At 39.5% G+C, this 23,248-nt stretch overlaps 1 protein-coding gene across 3 annotated transcripts in view; it reads right to left on the bottom strand.

The window, feature by feature from the left end:
- PDE7B (phosphodiesterase 7B) overlaps positions 1 to 23,248 on the bottom strand; it is a 330,410-nt gene that overhangs the window by 3,741 nt on the left and 303,421 nt on the right. For all 3 annotated transcript variants that reach the window (XM_005551917.5, XM_065543434.2, XM_005551916.5), the window contains 4 exons: positions 14,914 to 15,005; positions 9,645 to 9,789; positions 7,562 to 7,658; positions 1,742 to 1,822 (listed from right to left, as the gene is read on the bottom strand). In XM_005551917.5, the coding sequence (XP_005551974.1) occupies positions 1,742 to 1,822; positions 7,562 to 7,658; positions 9,645 to 9,789; positions 14,914 to 15,005 (415 nt within the window). The remainder of the gene's footprint in view (positions 1 to 1,741; positions 1,823 to 7,561; positions 7,659 to 9,644; positions 9,790 to 14,913; positions 15,006 to 23,248) is intronic.

The following is a 23,248-nucleotide window of genomic DNA, read 5'->3' as shown; positions in this document are numbered from 1 at the left end:
CTTAAAAAGAAAAATCAGATCTAAGCCTGAGAGTAGCTCTCAGAAAATTCTCATTTTGGATTGAGGCAGGAAAAAGAGGGGAACATTTCAGTCAGAGGAATAAGGACAGAGGAAATAGCTGCATTACTTAGGACCCACTGGAAAAATCATTGTCTTAGGGGCTAGAGCCTGTAGCATCCACCAAGTTCCGTTTATCTCTTTGGGTTTTTCTGGTTTAGCCTGATCTGTCCCTGCCACCCCACTTCTCAACCCTCAACTTCTATAAGCTGGCAGATGTAGAACAGAAGCAGAGAAAGATCTATGTACTAAGGATTGTTTTATAATCACCTTCCCTTTCTCTTTATTATTGGTGTGCTGGTGTAGCATCCATAGGATTTTCCTATTCACTCAACCCCCAGCCCCTTTTTAAAAGAGGTATCTATGGTAACCACATTTTCCTGAGCTGAAAATCAGGACATACGATCTGACAAAATAAGTGTGTTCTCATGACAACAACAGGACAGAATCTCTGAAATCAGGTCTGTCTCACAAATCCAGGTTGTGTGCTGAAGCATGTGAGTCCTTTTGTTCGGGGGTGGGGTTCAAAATGTCAGTTGACAGTTGCCTGGTAAATTTCTTTCCCGCTAGAGCTTAACACAGGGAGCCTCAGGATTAGGACTTTGGTTAGCATCTAATTTTGAATCACGTCTGCAGAACCTCCACGGCTAAAGCAATTGATAGGAGAGAATTGCCTCCCAGGAGGCTGAGGCTACAGCTGCATTTCTGTTGCTGATACTCCCCCGCCAGCCACCCAGCAATTCTGTATTATCATCTTTCCTGGGTTCCAGTTTTCTTTTTATGCCACCACCCCCAGCTCCCAACTTTGGGGTGGAGGAATCTGTTTGATTGTGAACACTACGTAACAATATTAAGGACAATTTGACTGGTAGTCAGGGTCAGAATTTATAAGGAAAAGAGTTAAAACTCTGAGTTCAGGTTCAATGGAAGGAAACTGCAAGGAAAAGAAAGACATGCTTTAAAGGTTGGTGCAATTGGTGGAGTGTCTTAGGTGTGATAGAAATTCTTACTGGAGCAAAAATATTTCTTCCACTACAGTGCCTAAAATTTCCACAGATTTGCTTCTTGGTCTAGTGCATAACTTAATTAGATAAAGCAATAATTATTTTGGATGCATTGACATCATACTTTAACAGTTTCCCACCGTTGACATTTGAAAGAGTGTGGTTTAGGAGAATAACCTGAAAATAAGTTTTGAAGGAAGGACTAGTGAAATAGGGGATCCCAGCATGCAGCGGGATAGCATGGCTCACAGGCTCTAGGCCTAGAGATTGGGCTCTTGGGAGCGAGTGTTAGGGATGAGGGGTAGTGACCCAGATTGGAAGGGTCCTAAGGGCAGATTCTGCTGATTCCCACCTTCAAGCCCTGCAGAGAGCGCGAATAGTTGATTCTTGTTACTTTTCTTCTACTCTTTTTGGTTTTGATTCTATTCTAAACTACAAAATTAAAATAATACAAGTTAAGGGCCTATAACAAAGCTTCGATCCTATGTTTCATAAGATCTTGACAGATAATTAGCAGAGTAGTCATGATTAAAATGTTAATTTGGACTCAGCCATTCAAAAGGATGTTGATTAAACCTCCAGTGCTGATCTTTTGAAAGCTGTGTGTAGATCTTTTCTTTGTGACTTTTGTGAGATGTGCCAAAGGTATTTATCTGAAATTAACACTGAATTCAACTCACCAATTTGTATACTAGGGATGGAATCTTTCTGTTGATTACAAAGAGGACTGATTTCCAGTTCAAATTTCTGTTCAAGTTCACCTAAGAAGAAAAAAAAACACATTGGTAATCTAGAATTTATAAAATGAGTAGTAATAATTTTAATGACCTCGTCGGAAGAAGTTATTCTGGGAATTACTGTTTCCTGACTTGTTATCACTTAAGGACCATTCAGCACCGACTTGCTCTGCCTTTGGTAGTTTCCATAATAATTTAAAATACCATGGTGCCAATGACCGTTCATAATGGTTCATTGCAAGTAGGTGTGCTCTGGGACTAGAATAAATTTTTGAACAAGACCTATAAAAACAAGAAAACAACAAATGAGAAATTTTCTCACATGAAATAAAAGTTCTGGCTTTAAGTGACAGGTTAAGAAAACAGGTTTTATCCTTCCTTCTCCCCATTCAGCTTTCACGCTACCTGACCCTAGTCTTGTTTCACCTGAGGACAACCAGGAACAGTAAGTAGGTAGGAAATGAGGTAGAAGGACTAGAAAGATCTCATCTAAGCAGCACCTCAGTCTGTAACTACAAAATTAATCAGAATCTTCCATTCTGATTCCTTAGTATTTTACCTAATGCAACTGAAGGTGAAAAAACTAAAGGTCAGAATGGTGTTTTTTTTTTTTTTTTTTTTTTGAGACAGGGTCTCATTGTCACCCAGGCTCGAGTGCAGTGGCATGATCTTGGCTCACTGCAGCCTCGAACTCCTGGGTTCAAGCAATCCTTCTGCTTTAGCCTCCCAAGTAGCTTGGATTACAGGCATGTGCCACCACGCCTGGCTAATATATATTTTTTAATTTTAATTTTTAGTAGAGATGAGGTCTTGCTATGTTGTCCAGACTCATCTTAATCTCCTGAGCTCAAGCAATCCTCCTGCCTCCGTCTTCCAAACTGTTGGGATTACAGGTGTGAATCTCAGCACCCAGCTTGAAATGCTTTTTTTTTTTTACTGCCTTTGTCAGCTGTTAGGCTGGTGCAAATGTAATTGTGTTTTTTTGCCATTACTTTCCATGGCAAAACCCGCAATTACATTTGCATCAACCTAATAGAAGATCAAAGGAGAAATGCATTGTATAAAACTTCATTGAAATACTTCATCAGTCCTTCCTGAGCATAAAAAATTGAGTGTTTTTCCCAACACAAAAATTAATCTGGTTAATCAGTGGAAGGTTCACAGTTGTGAATCTACTCTGCTAAAGTAGAAGAGAGAAAAACATTTATATAGTGATTACTGTGTGCCAGGCACTGTTCTAAGCATTTTACATGTTAATAAAAAATCGTCATGGTTTTTTGTAAGAGGCAGGCTCTCACTCTGACACCCAGGCTGGAGTGCCGTGGTGCCATCATAGCTCACTGTACCCTTGAACACTTGAGCTCAAGGGATCCTCCCGCTTCAGCCTCCTGAGTAGCTGGGACTACAGGCATGTACCACCACTCCTGGCTAATATTGTTTTGTTCATTTTTTTTTTAAATAGAGAAAGGATCTCTCTATGTTCCTCAGGCTGGATTGAAACTCCTGGCTTCAAGTAATCCTCCTGCTTCAGCCTCCCAAAGCATTGGGATTACAGGTGTGAGCCCCCCTCACAGGCATATGTTAATTTAATCCAAATAATAACCTTATTATAATCCCCATTTTACAGATGAAGAAAATGGGGATTTACAGATGAAGAAAATGGGGAGACACAGGGAAGATTAAGTATACTGACCCAGTATGTTGCCAGTAGGTCACACCAGTAGTAAAGTGGGGAGCCTGGATTCCAGCATAGGAAGTTTGGTTTCAAAGTGTCTGCACTTAACCATTGAGCTGAAGCCCTATCGAGGCCACAGTTCTGTCATTTTAAGACTGTAGTCTGCCTCATGGGGTCTCTTGTCCCTGGTAATCCTCAAGGCTGAAGTGAGGAAATCATTCATTCGGGCTTAACCTGAGTGGTTCAGGGCAGTGTGGCCACCCTAACTGTTCAACTCCAGATGATCGTAGCCTTCTGAGGGCAGGCCAGGACACCATATAATATTAAGACAAACTCTGCTAAAGCCAGTTCCATTCCTCACCTCCATATTTCTGTTAATAGTGATTTTTCAGTCAAGTGTGACACTTGGAGGAATTGTCTTTGACTTCTCCTTTCCCTTCACCCTCCATCTCATCTGAGCCTGGCTGTGGACCCTGCTACGTCCCTGCTTGTTTCTTCCTCTTAAATCTTGTTTCACATCCTGTTTCTCCCTCTTAGACGACCTTTTTGGCCCCCTTTCACTCTGCTTTAACCTGGTCTGGTGTGTTGATAATTTATTCTTAGTTGTTGCTTCTTAGCTAGTTTTCTTCCTCCAATTCTTCTTCCACTTCAACTATATACGTTGCCCTAAATGCACTTTTTGAGATGGCACCCATTGTCATGTTCTCTATTGTAGCCTGGTGTCCAGGGGCCTCCACAATCCTTTCATTCTTATCTTCCATGAGACCGAGCTGGTCTACAAGGCAGGGTGCATCCCTGCCTCAGTGGCTTCCATTCCATTCTATCGAGACCTGTGCTGTCCAATGGGATTTGCTGCAATGATAGAGATGTTCTCTACATTGCCCACTGTGGTAGCCCCTTGAAATATGATCAACAAGACTGAGGAACTCTATTTTTTATTTATTAAATTTTAATTTGAATTTAACCAGTCACATGTGTCTTGTTACCATATTGGAAAGTATACAACAATGCACATCACTCAATACTGAGCTCAGATCCTACCTTTCAAGGTACTGGATCTTCTCCTGTGACCTCTATCATTAGAGGTTTTCCAATTAGATCATTTATTCATTTATTCAACATGCTTATGTTTCAGACACTTTGCTAACCAATGTAGAGAATATAAAGGGGAAATTTGAATAGTTTCTTTCCTGTAGAAACTATACTAATTAGTACTTTGAGAGTACAAAGCATAGACTACCTGTAGTTCTTTGTATTCTTCATAATATCTCCAGTGGGGCTTTGTACATAGGACAATCAGTTTTGCTGAGGACTAGACAAAGCTGGAAGCAGACGTTCAATAAAAGGTTCTGGGAAACTAGGTTGGTTGAGATAATATCAATCTATAGTCACAAGAGGACAAAGTCTAATTTTTTTAAGGTTTTTTGGGGAAGAGGAGGGAGGTATATGGTATTTGGAATCCTAATCTCTGTTCTGAGAATATAACAGTTTTTCTAATTCATGGGATCTTGTTTTCCTTTCCCGCTGTGTCTTCAGCCTTGATTTTAAGGGTTTTCCTTTGCTTAACATCATGAATCACATTAAAGATACTTTGTCCAGGACTGTTAGTAGTCTGTGGAAGCCTACCCGCCAGGAGCAGGCTGGAACGAGCTGAGATTTGAGTCCAAATCTTAAACTGAAAGATTAATCAAAATGACACAAATCATCCTTATAGAATTAAAAAGATAATAATTCAGTAGGGAGGACAGGCAGTTTGGATGACCAGGGAATCTAATCTTCTCTCTTTTTTTTTTGAGACAGAATCTCGCTCTGTCACCCAGGCTGGAGTGCAGTGGCGTGAAGTCAGCTGACTGCAAGCTCCGCCTCTTGGTTGATGTCATTCTCCTGCCTCAGCCTCCCAAGTAGCTGGGACTACAGGCCCCTGCCACCATGCCCAGCTAATTAATTTTTTTGTATTTTTAGTAGAGACGGGGTTTCACCGTGTTAGCCACTATGGTCTCGATCTCCTGACCTCGTGATCCGCCTGCCTCGGCCTCCCAAAGTGCTGGGATTACAGGCGTGAGCCACCGCGCCCAGCCTATAATCTTCTCTTAAAACAAGCAGAATTTCTACTAGACCATAAGGCTATTAAATAAAAAGGACTAGATCTATTCTTTCTATTCTTCCTCTGCCAGGAAACATGCCAAAGGAAGGTACATGAAAGCCTGCTTTTAGTGATCAGCCTCACAAATGTTTTAGGTTTTTCCGTGTTATGTGTGCATATATTACTAGCACAATAAGCAGTTTTGAGAAAAGATGATTTTTTTTTTTTTTTTTTTTTTTTGAGACAGAGTCTTGCTCTGTCACCCAGGCTGGAGTGTAGTGGCACGATCTCGGCTCACTGCAACCTCCGCCCTTCTGGGTTCAAGCAATTTTTTGCTTCAGTCTCCTGAGTAGCTGGGACTACAGGTGGGTGCTACCACGCCCGGCTGATTTTTGTATTTTTAGTAGAGACTGGGTTTCGCCATTTGGCTGGGCTGGTTTCAAGCTCCTGACCTCAGGTGATCCGCCTGCCTCAGCCTCCCAACGTGCCGGGATTACAGGCGTAAGCCACCATGCCAGGCCCGAGAAAAGAAATCTTCTAGGCTACATTTCTTGGTTGATACCATTTACTGTACTTAGTTGACAACTTTGATTTACTGGCACTATGGGCCTTACTATCTATCTAAGTGACATGGTCCTGCCCCAAGGTGCTCAGAATCCAAATAAGGTGCAGGATGAGAAAACAAAAGGTTTACACTGCAGTCGATGCTGACTTGTGCACTTTAATCATGCTGGACATGATTGAGTCAAAACCAAGTGGGCTAGAGTAGACTCTTTCCTCTGTCTCATTGTTTGATTTGCAAGGCCGGAGATCTTAGCCCCTCTCTCACTATGGTATTTCAATATTTAACATATCAAACAGTAAAGAAAATATTGATTATATCCAATTTAAAGCCCCCTGGCTCCAATTTCATCATATTTCCTTTTGTTTTACCCTCCTTGGAGATTTTATTTAGGGGCAACCTGATATTTTGATTTCTAACCACTTATACTCAATTCAAGTGAAATTATATACAGAGTTGTAGGAGTTACATGAGCCCTTTTATTCTGAGAGAAAGATACAGTGAGCAGAGCCTTCTGGCCCCACATGAGCTCAATCAATTCTTCTTCTGTCTTTGGGGCCATCACGATGTTATTGACGCATCTGTCAATGGTGCCTTCTCCAAAAGGCTCACTGTTGCTATTTGACCTCCCCACAGAGCTGGTATGTGGGACACTTCAAGCTTTATTTGTTCTCAGCCTCTCAAACCTGATTCTGTCACTAGCATGAGGGCACTGCTGATGCCTGAACAAACATCCTGCACATTGAAACCCAGCCTGAAGAAACAAGGCTGTATTTAAAGGCTGATACTCCACCCAACATCAAGATCCTGCTAGCTAATTCATTGCTTTATTTCTGAATGAGGTTAATCTTTAAAAAATTATACCCTAGTTCAGATCCACTTGTCTTTTCAGAGCAAAATCCTTCTACCTCACTGTTGAAACTATATTTGAAAGGAAGAACTCACTTTTTGGTAAGCTGTGTCCAATTTCATCATTAATTTTTTTTTTTTTTTTTTTTTTTTTTTTTTAAGAAAGCAAGGAGAAAGAGTACAAAAGGAGTCTAAGTTCTGTCAGAGTGGAAAACATTGACCTCAAACGACATTTAGCCTTTAGGCTGCACTTAGCTCATTAAAATGAAGGTCAAAGTCAAAATCAAACTGTCCCACACATTCTTATATCCACAGAGGATAGCCATTTATAATCAATGTCCCACTTTTGCTCATTTTTATTTTGCCTCATTACTACCTGTTTCTGTAGTAAGTCAATACGTCAATGTTATTTATTTTTAACTTTTTCCAAAAAAGCGTTGGATTAGTTCCAAGAGAGTTAAAGAGAAAGGTTAGGATAACAAGAGTTGATGAAAGAACAAATGTCATGATAGATCAGCCAGTTCCTGTTTTATTAGGATAAATGCCTACAAGAAGACAGGGCAATGAAATCTCAGCTGTTGGATCACTACTAACCTTGCCTGTAGAATTCTTCACAGACCCTTTCACTCCACTGCTTGCTCATCTCCCAGATTCTACAAGGATTGCAAATGTCGGCACACTTCAAGGCGATCTGAGAAATGACAGGGCAGGGAGAGATTGTCAGAGGATCCTCCTTCAGTTGCAAAGCACCCCAAGCCAAAGGGGCTATCAAGCTGTTCAGTCTGCTCACAGTACCAGGCCCATATTTACAGAGTACCTCCCCGACATGCCTCTTCAGGAAACTGCACTTATTCACCACTATACAAAGCCTGCATTGAGAATGCTGGCTTTATAGCAGTGAGGAGAGAAGAGCCACAGTCCAAGGACATGTAGCTTGCTGGAAGAGACTTGGGTGGGCAGGCCAAGGAAAGCCATGGCCTGGCTCCTTCTGTAGTCCCACCTCCTGCAGGCAGGGAGGTTGCAGGGTCCCTGGCCAGGCTCAAGTGAGATCATCCGGACCTCACTCTCACAGTAGCCACACTGATGAACTCCATACATCACTTAAATTATGCGTGTTGGCATTTATGTCTGCATGTGTAAACTCAGACTGCCAGTCAGGGAACGAAGTCATATCAAATCTAGGAATGCTTTGTTTGCACAGCTAAATTAGGGCCTTCTTGGCTTGCCTCACACTGGTCTGGATCTGGGATGCCAGCTTTTTGTCAGTAATGATGACCCTATGAGAGTTACCTTGAATTCCCAGAGAAGGAGATTATCCCTTTTAACCACCACCTGCTATCAAGAGACCAGCAGTGTTCATTGGTTTGACACAATTCCATGGGATCACAGAACAGAGAGCAATGTTGGAGTCTGGAAGAGCCTTGGATCATATCAACTTTCAAATTTAGTTGTTTATATTTGTTTCCTGGTTAGTGGGGGTACCAGTACATGTTGAAGTAGGTAAGTGTCAGAGAAGCCTCCAGCCTCTGCCTTAAGGAATGCATTTGAGTTAGCAAGACTTCCTTTTGAAATGCAAGTGTTAAAGGCCAAATCTTTCAGCTATTCACAACTTGGCTTTAGTCACTCAAATCAGACACCTGGCTGATCCTTGTGGCATTCAGGAACTAGAAGCCTAGTTTGGAAAGAAATAAGGAAGGAGTCATAGTTCTACAGCTGGGAGTAGGGTATTTCCTGGCAAGGATGGAGCACTTTGGACAGCTACAGAGGGTAGCACAAAAGCCTGGAACAAAACTGTATGATTCAGTCTCCAGGTATAGCTCCATCTCCTCTATCTAGATGAGTCTGGGGTCCATTCACTGTTTTTTGAGCCAAAAGAAAAGGAAGACAAGAGAAAATGGAAGATCAAGAAAGAAGGTTCTGGTTTGGATACCAGGTCACATTTTTATTTGTGATGTCCACTCTGCCCTGATGTAATTTGTCATGTCACAAATGGCTGCTTGCCATGGAGTAAAACAGGAATGGACTTGACCCAATGTAATTCAATTCAGTTCGACTTTATTTTTTGCTGCCTAGAAATAAGACCAGATAAACATGTTTAAGACTCAGATGAAAATAGAAGTTTAGATAGTAAAAGGAAATCAAGTTAAATAGGTTTAAGGTAAAGGGAGGCCACTTGTCTTTCAATTTTTGTATGTACTGTAGTTAATATAATATGCTTTTGTGTTTCAGAAACAGACTTTTAAAATTGCATGGGTATCACAGTAGCTGATTTTATACCAAGCCACAAAATGTGGTAGACCTTTACTGCATGCAGCCATCCAGCAGGATTACTCTGTGATAAATGAGTTACTGAACAAGAAAAATGAGATATTATCAACTTGTTGACCTAAAACCCAGATTTTGCTTGGTGGGGAACCACTTATAACTTTCATGCATTTCAAAGCCTTTACTAAAATAGGTCACTGCTCTAACTCATACCATTGGAGATAACTCCTTCTCAAATGTGCTAAAATTATTGATCATGGCCCTGAGTGGATTTTTGTTGTTTTGTGTTTTTTTAGAGACAGGATCTCACTCTGTCACCCAGGCTGGAGTGCAGTGGTGCAATCATAGCTCACTGTAGCACAGCTGAGTGTTTTTACTCAACAAAAAGAATAACTTTTATTGTTTTGTTTACCTGAAGCATAAAGTGCCTGTCGTGTGCATTCTCCAGTCTTAAGTCTTTATTGTGGAGGTGAGCTTTCAATCTGGTCAAAAATTCATTCTGCCTGTTGATGTCTGTTGCCAAGATCAAGGAGCCCAGCTGCTGTTCAATATCCTGTCTGCATCCACAAGAATGAAAGAGAAAAACACACACAGCAAATCCCTTTGATGAGGGTGATTGATTTCATCATCAGGTGGCTTGTAATCTAATTTCTGCGTTTGATTCTGTTTATTACACAATGTGCCAGTCTGTCACTGCCTAAGAGCAAGTCTCTCACCCACCAGTTCCGTCCTTGGACAGGAGGCATGCCAAGAACCGTATAAAGTGATTGAAACCTTGAAAAACGAAGTTGTGGTAGTGTAGACATTCCTACGGGTGAAAAAACCTGAAAGCCAAATAGAAATGCATGCTTTAGGGAGGACACAAAAGACTAGAGGAATCATGAGATCTGTGGTGTGTTTTTAGAGTTCATATGTGAAGATGTGCATGGAGAGAGAAAAGGGCATAAGAATAGTAATAAAAATGAAGAGAATAATAGTAAATGGTACTATGGGATGGAAAGATCCATCACTGGAACACAATACATAGACCAGAAAGAGATTCTGGAACTTCAAAAACAATAATTAAGACACTTACAAAACCAGTGGGCAAGAGATATATTAGTCAACAAATGGTATAGAGAAAATGGGATATCTTAGAAAGATAAAGCAAGTTAGAGCTTTACCTCACATATAAAAAGTAATAAAGGAAAGATCTATAAATATTTGTAAAATTTACCTTTAAAAATAAAATATATTTAAGTAGAGTGCATAGGGAATACATATATAGTTTAATGAATAAATAGAAAATGAACACCTTGTAATCACCACTCAGGTCAAGAACACTACCTGCCAGTATCCCAGAGGTCACATTGCCTGTTTCATCACATCCCCTTTCCTTTCAAGCCCGGAAGTAACCACTCTCCTGTTCTTTGTTTTAATAATTTTCTTGCTACTTAGGATTTTACCACCTGTGAGTGCATCTCTAAACCACACAATTTAATTTTAACTGCTTTTGAACTTTAAGTTATATGGTATGTATCAGTGACTGACTTCTTTAGCTAAACATTATGTTTTTGAAATTCCTTCATGTTGATGTGTAGGCTATAGTTCATCCTCTTTTGTTACAGTGTACACCACTCCATAAAATTCCATTGATAGTGAAATCCATTCCATTATCCATTCTACTTTTCATGGTCACTTGAGTTTTTTCTAGTGTTTGGCTACTATGAAAAAAGCCACAGTAAATATAATTATATACCTCCAGTTATGCATGTGCAGAAGTCACCCTAGGGTTTATATTCAGGAATGCAATAATTGGATGACAGGGTATGTTTACCTTCAATTTACTAGATAATGTCAATTATTTCCAAAATGATGGTATAAATTTGCACTCCCAGCAGTAGCAGATGAGATTGTTCTACATTCTTACCCTTTATATTTTTTGCCAGTTTGATGGACATGTCATGTAACTCACTGTAGTTTTAATATGAATTTTCTTGTTTACTAATGAGGCTAGACATATTTTCATGTGTTTACTGGCCATTTGTACTTATTCTTTTGTGAAGTTTCTACTCTGGTTTTTGTCTATTGTTCTGTTAAGTTGTCTTTTTCTTTTTGATTCTGAAGTTCTTTATGTATTTTAAGTACCGGTCCTTTGTCAGCTACGTGTTGCAAATATTGCGTCTGTGGTTTGTCTTTTAGCTGTCTTTATGATGTCTATTGATGAAGTCTTAATTTTTATAATTTTTATTTTTAAATTTATAAATAGAGATGGGAGTTTCACTATGTTGACCAGGCTGGTCTCCAACTCTTGGCCTCAAGTGATCCTCCCATCTCCACCTCCCAAAGTGCTAGGATTACAGGCATGAACCACAATGCCACCAGGAAGTCTTAATTGTTAATATAGTTTAATCTATAAATCTTTTTATTTATGGCTAGTTTTTTCTCCTCTTTAAGAAATTTTTCCCAACTCTGATGAAAAATTTCCCTACATTATATTCTAAAAGCTTTATAATTTCACCATGAACATTTTTGTTTTTAAGCCATACATATATCTTTAATCCAGTTCTGAACATAAAAACAATTATATAAAACAGAAAATTTACAAGAGAAATACAAAATATCTCAAAAAATAAAGTGATATTAAATATTAGTATAGCAGAAAGCAAATTCAAACCACTAGGTGATATTATCTCTCCCATTTTTATTGGTGAGGATTAAAAGTAATTGCTAAGTAATTTGCTGAATTATTGAAAGATTGTAATACCCAATGCTGTCAATGGTATCAGAAAAATGGTTCCCCTCATTCTTTGTTAGGGATTATAAATCAGTACTATGTTTCTGGAGGGTAATTTAGGAATTAGTGGAAAAAGCATTTGATGAACATAAATAATTTGACCAACAGTCCATCTACAAATTAACATTAACATGTTAGTAAAGATATAATTAGTAAAGATATGTTACAAAGATGCTTATTCTATTGTTGTTTATGATAATGAAGCATTCCTTGGCAAAAACAATCACAAAAATTTATAACGAGATTAGTGAAATAAACCATGGTACACTCATACTGTGCAATTATGAAGTATGTACACCTATAGTAACTGACATTGAAAAATGTTATCTTTTTAATGCTAAAAATGAAATGCAAAGCATGTAAAGCATGATCTCTATAGTCATAGAAAATAAATTGGAAAGATCTATAATGGGATTATGGTTGATTCTTAAATTTTCTTCTTTATACTTCTCAAAATTATATGAATTCTTTGAAAATATGAATACTTAAGTGTATAGTTGGAAAATAAAATTTTAATTAGGTGAAATGTTTCATGAATCAAATTAAAAGGCAAACTAAAAACTTCAAGTAATATTTACCACATATAACAAATGGTTGCTGTAGTTAATATACAAAGAGTTCTAACAAATGAATAACACTGATAGGAAAATAGGAAGAGACCAAATATAAAAATCTGTTCTCTAAAGAAATAGCAATGATCAGCAAATATATGAAATCTTGGTTGTAAGTAAAGGATGCATACTAATTTAATGAAAACTACTTTCTCTCTCTATATATGTATTTGTGCATATATATATTCATACAAAAATGTCAAATTTGCAAATATTTTAAAAAGATAATAAAGATAAAACTCAGTTTTGGTGATGGTACATTGGTACATTTTCTTATAATCCATCAGTGGGAATACAGGTAGATGCAGCCTTTTAGAAGAACAATTGAATAATATACAAGAAACTTAAAAATTCAGACCTTTCTGACCAACAAGTTTTATCTACAAATACTTCCTGAGAAAACAGAGTATCAAAGTTTGGGATATTGGAAACCATTTAAATTCTAAATGAAAGGCAGTAGTTGTATACAATAATGCCATATGACTGATAAAATAATTTTAATTTACGTAGCAGGTTTAATAATTTGGAAAAAAAGTCTTTATAGTAAACAAAAAATTTCAGGACATAAACTGTAAAATAAGTTCCCCAAATAACCGTAGTTTGTTAAAATAAGTTTGTTTTGAAAAAAGACTAAACAAAAATAAACTAGCCAGGTTAACGTGAACTATCCCTGGATGGCAGAATTACTAGTGATTTCAGTTTTCTCTTTCATATCAAGCTGAATCAATGAAAGTGCTAAAAATCTCCATTTTTGGCCCTTAAAAAGAGCAACTTCACATAGTTCAAACTAACACTTTCCTGACTTTTCCTTACTTTTTATAATTAACCTGCCCTACCTTTAAAATCAGAAAAATGACATTAAATCATTTACCTGTGATAGAAGGAATAATAATAATGATTATGATAATGACTTTTGTTATAAAGTTTTCACATATACTATTGTATAACAATTATTCTTCTGGCAAAAGCAATTTATAACACTGTGTTCCACAAAGACACATAAAAATATATTTTTCAATGGAATCCATAGACATGAAATGAATATTTTAGGAAAGAAATATTAGTTGAGTAACAGGATGAATGCAGGTACTGACTGGGAGAAGCCTGGTCACCCAAGAGTCCTTTCCCCTTTCTCTTGCATTTTCTTCTTTCCTGTTCTCACTATTCTTCCTTTCCTTCTTCTCCTTTCTTCTTTATCTGTCTCTCCCCTTACTTCCTCTTTTCTCTTCTTCTTCTCACTTGATTTCTTGCTCTAGTTTTTAGTTCTTTTTACATTTAATTCTCCAATCTTTGCAATTTATTATTTTAGTAAAAGGCATAAGTTTTTATTCCATGCACGAGAGCTGGTTTTATTTAGTTCCAGGGAGTTACAATTTATCAGAACTGAAATTACTCCTGCAAATTTCACATTCCTCTGGGTGCTAGGAAATAGCATGAGATCAAATCAGAGGGCCAGGAATCAATCCACAACCCAGAGTATGCTGCTTGTTCAGTTGGGAGATACCACTTGGTCCTTGACCTCAAGTTATGTGCCTGTCTCGAAGGAGGGTACAGCAATCTATGTCCTCTTTTCACCTAAGTTTCTTGGGCTCTGCACGTGTTCATTAAACAGATCAGAATTAATGGTGGCCTTGGAAGCCAGTATTAGCAGCTAACTTGGGGCCGGCAGGAAAACGAAGCAATGGCCTCGGATTTAGTGGGACTCGGCCTATATACCATGGCTATCAAATAGTGAACCAGAAAACGAGTGTCTCCTCTTCTGTTTAAAGTGCAAGAGACATAAGGTAAATTAATTGGTGAAAAAACTGCTAGGGCCATTTCAATTACTTAGTAAAAGACATTTTAGAAAAGAATTTCTGACTTCTATTTTTGCTAAGACTGGCAATTACAAAACATACTTTTTGAACTCTAGCTTGAGAATGCCTGGGTTCCTTCTTGATAAATATTTATTACTTGGATCTACATGGGAGGACAATTTTGCTAAACTAAAGGACGGGAATTTGGCAAAGCCGAGCACTGATGCTGAAGCGTGTGAAAACTGAGAGCTGTTTATTATCCCTTTTCCTGACTGTAGGTCATTGACTGTGCAAGGCCCTTTGAAAGCACACAGAGATTTTGGTTTCTGGGTTGCTGTAACTGACACCAAATCTCCTCTGATAGACAGCTCAGTGCAGGCAGGAAGCACAGCCGGCTGGCTCTCTGCCATTCACGCAAAGGGTCCCAAGCCTGCCCTAGAGAAAGTGGCTTATCTTTACTGTGTGCACATCAGTATGTTTCATCTTGGCAGCACTTACGTCATTTCCTTTGGCAAGTGAGCAAGAAGCCTTGATTCTCGAAGCATGCCAATTGTAGATCGCCAGTGGTGATTCTCCAGGACAGACATATTCTAGAAAGAAAGAAAGAGTTATAAACGAGAGGGAAGCCAGATACTGATCTTTCATGCTGAATACAGCTCCACGGATGCCAGCATTTTCCCTCCAGTTTGTACCTGATGACACAGAGGCAGACCAGGAAGAAAAAAAACAAAACCCACAAGATAAAACAACCATGAGGTCTAGTCTCAAGGCTATGATGATGATGGGAGACCAGCAGGGCCCACAGCTGACCCTCTGCTGCAGGGTTGAATAAGGATCTATTTCCAGCATCATTCACTCCTGCCTCTGCCCCTCTTTAAATAGCTCAGTCAGGCCATGCTAAATGAAAGAAAGTGAAACAGGTAGTAATGGATACCATGGCACTATAGTCATAACATAATCCAAGATTATACTAGCAGACTGATTGGAGGCAAGCCTCACAATCTCTGGTCTAATCTACTGCACTGACCATCATTTCTTAACACTAAGAACCTCCTAAGACCAAACCACCAGGGTAGCTGGTGACACATTCAGACTCCTGAGTCGCAGTAATTATGGTTCTGATTTGATAGGCTTGTGGTAATACATTCACGTGTACACTAAGGTTTGAGAACCATTATCTTGCAGGCAGCTCTGCCGGTAATCTTTGTGACCAGTACCTTGGCATTTAGCTGATTAAATCCGTGAGTTGGAATCTACAATTACTTCCTTGCTCAGTTATCTTAACATTGCTGTCCTTGAGGGAACCTGTGTTATATTCAATCTCTCCCTTGACCTGTTATTTTAAATATGCTTTTTATCTGAACAATTAACCATTTAAATGATGAATATTTCTTACACTCGATTGTGTTTTGTTCTAATTAGCAAACATTATGTCCTTACCACTGACTTCATAGATACAGAATAGAACTCCTCTTGACCTCAGGCAATATTTTATTTGTTCATTCAGTCTCCATTTTGTTTCAAGAGTGGTTATAATCTTACAAAACATAAGAGGATGGTTGCTATGGTTTGAATGTCCCCTCCAAAACACATGCTGAAACTTAATCCACAATGTGACAGTATTGAGAGGTGGGGCCTTTAAGAGGTGATTGGATTGTGGAGTAATCTATTTATGGATTAATGGATTATCATGGAAGATAAACTGGTAGCTTATGAGAGAGGAAGAGAGAGGAGCTAACACTTTAGCATGCTCAGTCCCCTCTCTGTGTGATGCCCTGAGACGCCTCAGGACTCTGCACAGTCTCCACTAGCAAGAAGACTCTCACCAAGATGCAACTCCCTCTATCTTGACCTTCTCAGCCTCTATAACTGTAAGAAATAAATTTTGCTTCCTTGTAAATTACTCAGTTTCAGGTATTCTGTTATAAGCAACAGAAAATGGACTAAGAAAATAACATTCAATAAAAAGTGAGAGACACTGTATAATTTCATGCATATGAGGTACCTAGAGCAGCCACAGTCTTAGAGACAGAAAGTAGAATGGGTGGTTGCCAAGGACTAAGGAAAGGGAGGAACAGGGAATTATTTTTAAATGGGCACAGGGTTTAGTTTTGCAAGATGAAAAGAGTTCTAGAGATGGGTGGTGGTGATGATTGCACATTATGAAAGTACTTAATACCACTGAATTGTACACTTCAAAATGGTTAAGATGGTAATTTTTTTTTTTTTTTTTTTTTTTGGAGACAGAGTCTCGCTCTGTCGCCCAGGCTGGAGTGCAGTGGCGCGATCTCGGCTCACTGCAAGCTCCCCCTCCTGGGTTCACGCCATTCTCCTGCCTCAGCCTCCTGAGTAGCTGGTACTACAGGCGCCTGCCACCAGGCCCGGCTAATTTTGTTTTGTATTTTTTAGTAGAGATGGGGTTTCGCCGTGTTAGCCAGGATGGTCTCTATCTCCTGACCTCGTGATCCGCCCGCCTCGGCCTCGGAAAGTGCTGAGATTACAGGCGTAAGCCACTGTGCCTGGCCTAAGATGGTAAATTTTATATTACATGTATTTTACCACAATTAAAAAGTAAGGGAAAAGAAGCAAGGAAAATAATATAGTGACGAAATGGAGTCAGAAGTGAGGCTAAAAACCATCCCATTATATCATGTCCCTACTGTATCTGAGCCACCCATATCATGTTCAACTTTTTCAGCAAATGAGGAAAGAGAATCTCTGTTAGTGACACAATCAACCAATACTCCATTAGGAAAACACAAGTCAGGAAAGCTGCAACTGTTCTTGATTCTAAAACTACACACTCATTTATCTCCAAGACTTTGTTATGAGGTAAGTTTCACGAGGCTGAGTCTCATACCCATCTTCTGTAGAGCCTGTCGTATTGCTATTCATTTCACTAATTGCCAAGGAGTCATTATTCTTTATTTACCACTTGACCATGTTTGAAGCAGTAATTAAATTTTGTAACTTTTATCAACTGGTCTATTAATTCCTCTTGGGCACACAACAAAAGAGAAGCTTGATTGGAAATCACATGCTAGGCTAACTTGTTTTGATTGTAAAGATCTAGGAGAGAAGAGAGTGATAGATTAGTGTGATGTAACAGATGTTCAATTCTGCGATGACATTTAATTCAGTCGCTCATGAGTTCATTTGCAAGACTAATTCAAGTAGATGTGAATATGAGTGCCCTCCTGTTAGTTTTTCAAGGGCCAGAAAGCTGTAACAAGACCTGATGATAAATGACACCATATCCCCTTGTAGTGGAACAAAAATGTCTGGAAGATGGCCTTAAGCATGGTGATGTATGCCAGCCTGACTTAACATCTTCATTAATAATCTTCCTGAAGACAGAATAAAAGGATACTTGGGAAATTTGCTGGTGAAACCATATTTGGAGATGAGCACCAGGGAAATGCAAGAAAATTGGGTTAGCTTGGAAGCTGGTATGGATTAAAAGACAATAGAGTAGATGATTGCAAACACAGCCTTTGTGGAAGAGTCATTACGCATGAAAGCATGTTTTGGCCAGAACTGCGGTGGAAATAGGGGCACTATGGTGGTTTCCAGAGAGTAAGAAAAGAACAGCATGGAGAGGAGAGACTAACATCAATCACCAACTCTGTGCCAGGCACTTTTCATGCCCTCATCTAAACCTCACATACCCCTCCACTATTTTGATCATGAATTCATAGGTCATAAAAAACTCAGGTTTCTTAGGGAGGCCACACAGCTAGTGAGTAGCTGAGGAAGGCCTCACCCATGCCTGCAGACTCAAACCTAAGCTCTGCATACCGCCCTTGCTGCCTCCCAAGAATTTTCTCTGTGCTACCACATCCAAGCATCAGAAGCCTGAAATTGACAAGCTGATAAATACCTGGAATTATACCTAATTTGCCAAAATTACCTATAGTTGCTGTTCAAAAAAACAAACAAAAAAACTAAGGTTGATTGTTCTAATTAGATACTAGTTTCTAAACCCACATTGGAATTCTTGCATTTACCTCTGAATCTGGTTCTATTGCTAAAAATCTTGTGACCTCTCCTTTCCAACAAAGCTCTTATAGTCCAAATAAATGATATCATGTTAGTAAGACTATAACTTACGAATATAAATATTAAATTATTAATATATGATGGTGTCCTTTCCTTTTGCTACCCTAATGCCCCCCAAGGTGGTTTATTATCTGCAAACACCTCTTTCTCTGTGTTCACTTATCAAACCAGCCCCTGCCTTTCAAATTTCACTTCAAATACTTCATCCACAAGGCCATCTGCAATCATTCCAGGCAAAGGCAAATGCTTTATCTCCTGAGTCTTATACTCTTTTTGAATTTTTCTCTGGCATTCCAGAAGTCCTGGGTCCTATTAAATTCAGTCCCATTGATGTGTATTAGAGTTCTTTATGCACTTCCTTTTCTTTTACTACATTATAAGCTAGGTATGAGTAGGCAGCTGACCTTATTCCTTTTGTACCCACTCAAACCTATGCCTCACATAGAGTTTCTATAAATTTGCTAAGAAAACAAATTACTTGATTTCATTCAACAAATGAACATAGCACTTACTATGTTCTAGGCACTGTGATATGTGCTTGGAATACATCAGTGAACAAAACAGACAAGGAACTAGTAGTGGTAGAGATGGTGTACTAGTCTGTTTTCACACTGCTGATAAAGACATACCTGAGACTGGGCAATTTACCAAAGAAAGAGGTTTAATGGACTTACAGTTCCACCTGGCTGGGGAAGCCTTACAATCATGGTGGAAGGCAAGGAGAAGCAAGTCACATCTTACATGGATGGCAGCAGGTGAACAGAGAGCTTGTGCAGGAAAACTCCCCTTTATGAAACCATCAGATCTTGTGAGACTTATCATCACGAGAAGGTCATGGGAAAGACCTGCCCCCATGATTCAATTACTTCCCACCGGGTACCTCCCACAATTCCCACAGAATTTAAGATGAGATTTGGCTGGGGACACAGCCAAACCATATCAGATGGGGAGAGACAGGCAATAAACAATAAACATAATAAATACTTTCATGCTGGAAAGAGTTGGATAGCATGTTAGAAGATAATAAATGCATGGAGAGAAGAGCAGAATAATGGGCATCTGAGAGTCCCCACTTTCAGATATAGTGGGGGCTGGTAAGGTAGTCATGGGGAAAGGTGAGATTTGAGCAAAAGCTTGAAGGCAGGAGGGAGTTAGTCATTCCTGTCTGGGGGAAGAGCATTCTAGAGAGAACAGCTGGAGCAAGGGCCTCAAGGGAGGAGCTAACAGCTGTGAGGTCAATGCACAGTGAGAGGGGAAGTATGAAGACATGAAGTCAGCAAGGTCATGAGACACCAGACCAGGCACAGCCTTCTGGCAATTACAAACATTTTGGTTTTTACTCTGAGAGAAATAAGGAGCCACTGCAAGGGTTTGGGAGGAGTAAAATTATATGACTTACATTTAAATAAGGCCACTTTTGGTGTATGTTGACAATAGACTTTGGTAGGGGTAAGGGAAGAAACAAGTTGAAATGGTTTGTATCTGTTTCCCCAGCCAAATCTCATGTTCAGTTGTAATCCCCAATAGTGGAGGTGGGGCCTGGTGGGAGGGGATTGGATTATGAGTGTGGTTTCTCCTGAATGATTTGGCACCATCCCTTTGATGCTGTTCTTGTGATAGTGAGTTCTTTTTTTTTTTTTTTTTTTTGAGACGGAGTCTTGCTCTGTCACCCAGGCTGGAGTGCAGTGGCCAGATCTCAGCTCACTGCAAGCTCCGCCTCCCGGGTTCACACCATTGTCTTGCCTCAGCCTCCCAAGTAGCTGGGACTACAGGTGCCCGCCACCTCGCCCGGCTAGTTTTTTGTACTTTTTTTAAGTAGAGACGGGGTTTCACCGTATTAACCAGGATGGTCTCGATCTCCTGACCTCGTGATCCGCCCGTCTCGGCCTCCCAAAGTGCTGGGATTACAGGCTTGAGCCACCACGCCCGGCCGATAGTGAGTTCTTATGAGATCTGCTTGTTTAAAAGTATGTAGCACCTTGTCATCACTCACTCTCTTGCTTCTACTCTAGCTGTGTGAAATGCCTACTCCCTTTGCCATCTTCCAGGACTGTAAATTTCCTAAGGTCTCCCCAGAAGCCAAGCAGATGCCAGCATCATGCTTCCTGTACATCCTGTGGAACAATAAGCCAATTAAACCTCTTTATAAATTACCCAGTCGCAGGTATTTCTTTATCGCAATGTGAGAAGGCACTAATACACAAGTGGAAGGCTATTTGGGGCAATAGCACTCATCCAGGTAAGAGGTGATAGAGATGTGGATGGGGGAGGTAGCAGCAGAGGTGGTGAGAGGTGGTTGATTTCTGGGTCTGCAGGATGATTCCAGTGTTTCTGGTATGGGCACAGAAGGATGGAGTGCCCATTAACTGGGAAAGCTGCAGTGGAGCAGGTGTAGAGTTCAGTGTGGGACATGTGGAGTTTGAGGTGCCATTAGACACATGGCAGCACAGTGAGGATATCAAATAACCAAAGCAGTAACAACAACAAAAGGAAAACACAACGGTTATGTAAGTGCTGTAGTAATTGGTGGGTTAGAGGAAGAATGTTACACAAAGGGAAGGATCACACCAAGTCATCATTTTGATGGCCTTAGGTTTAAGATTAAGTGTCAGGTATGCCAGAGACTCCTGTTTGTTCATCCCGTTTACCCGATTTCCTTTCTTCCTTACTCATAGAACCTCAGTTTTTAAATGGGCTTATGGCTATTCAGAATAAAGACAGCATTTCTCAGCCTCCTTTACAACTAGGTGGGATCATTTGGTGAAGTTCTGATCCACTAAATGTTAGCAGAAGTGTGTGGGATTTCCAGGAAGGTTGTTTAAAGCAAAGGTGGACTCATCTGAGAGAGGCTTCTTTTGCTTTTCCCCATTCTATCTTCTCACTGGAATGCAGCAGGAATGGTTTGACCTCCAGCAGCTACCTTGGGTGAGGAGGACAAGTGCCCTACTCAAGAGATGACAGATTGTAGAACTAAAAGGATCCTGGGTCTGTAATGATTTTGTGGAGCTATTGTGTCTTCCTTGGACTTCCAACTGCCAAACTTTTATGAAAGTTAGGAATAAACTTCTCTCTTGTTTAAATCACAAATATACCAAGTGCATTTAAAGTTAATTTGTCTTCCATGTCATCCCGAAAGAGCTAATGAGAGGGCCTTTTCAATGTCTTGATTTATAGTAAGGCTTGGTTTGGGCATAGGAAATGATAATAAAGGATTACATAACTCCAAAAAAGAGTGAGAGGAATTGCCTTAATAAAGTTGGGAACACACATGCACACACACACATGACCTTATCTACTTATTTCTGAGACAAATCATTGATCTGCTTGGAAAGCCTTTCTTGGTTCTCTCAACAGAACTGACAGCTTCATCTTCCAGACCTCCTACACCCACAGGAAACTTCTATCCTAGTGTCTATTATACCTTGTAACAACTTTGTTCACTGGCCTTGTTCCCACATGTCAGTGGACTGCTCATTCAGTGAATTTTGAAAAACTGTATTTTTCTCACACTTTTCAGAGCTGATAACTTTCAAAAATCATAAGTGTGAGTGGTTACAAAAGATGTAATGTCAAGTGTATTAGTGAATGTTGGTATTTTAATATAAAATTACTATATCACTCTTTTGGGTATTAAATGTGTCTAAGGGAACCTAATAACAACGGCATTTAATGCCCATTCAGCACCCATTGAAAAACACCCACATGAATAATTTAACTTATTTAAGTCAGAACTATTAAATAAATTCTTTTACCTCTAGAGCTTATATTTTCATTCTATTTCTCCATATATTTTTATTTTAACATAATATAATTTTATATGTGAAAATCTTTTATTATCATTCTATTATTTCTCTGCAACAAAATTCTATAAATTGAAATTTGATTTAAAAATATTTCCTAACATCAGGCTCTAAGTACTAAATATTTTTCCAGCTTGAGTTTATAGTGTAACTCTTATCAGTAACTCATTGGTCAAAACACATGTTTATTGCAAATTTGGAAATAATAATTATGCTCAAGAATAATAATTTATTGGTCATATGTCTGTTTATGAGATGAATGGGGGAGTTATCGTACCTCAGTTACAGGAGACTTCCTTTAATATTTTTAATTGCTCCTGATATGGCTTGGCTGTGTCCCCATCCAAATCTCATCTTGTAGTTCCCATAATCCCTATATGTGATGGGAGGGACCTGGTGAGAGGTAACTGAATCATGGTGGTGGTCCCCCAACCTGTTCTCATGACAGTGAGAGAGTTCCCATGAGATCTGACGGCTTTATAAGGGGCTTTTTCCCCTTTGCTCGGCACTTCTCCTTCCTGCCACCATGTGAAGAAGGATGTGTTTGCCTCCCCTTCTACTATGATGGTAAGTTTCCTGAGGCCTCCCCAGTGCTGTGGAACTGTGAGTCAATTAAACCCATTTCCTTTACAAATTACCCAATCTCACGTATGTCTTTATAGCACCATGAGAATGGACTAATATGGTACTGAGAGTCAGGTGCTGTTATAAAGATACCTGAAAATGTGGAAGTAAGTTTGGAACTGGGTAACAGGCATACGTTGGAACAGTTTGGAGGGCTCAGAAGAAGACAGAAAAATGTGGGAAAGTTTGGAACTTCCTAGAGACTTGTTGCATGGCTTTGCCCAAAATGCTGATAGTGATATGGACAATAAAGTCTAGGCTGAGATGGTCTCAGATGAACATGAAGAACTTGTTGGGAACTGGAATAAATGTGACTCTGCTATGCTTTAGCAAAGAGACTGGTGGCATTT

The sequence above is a fragment of the Macaca fascicularis genome, chromosome 4 (genome assembly GCF_037993035.2).
Source record: "Macaca fascicularis isolate 582-1 chromosome 4, T2T-MFA8v1.1".
NCBI classification, from domain to species: domain Eukaryota; kingdom Metazoa; phylum Chordata; class Mammalia; order Primates; family Cercopithecidae; genus Macaca; species Macaca fascicularis.
Note: the sequence above shows the minus strand (reverse complement) of the source record. Positions and strands in the feature narration are given on the sequence as shown.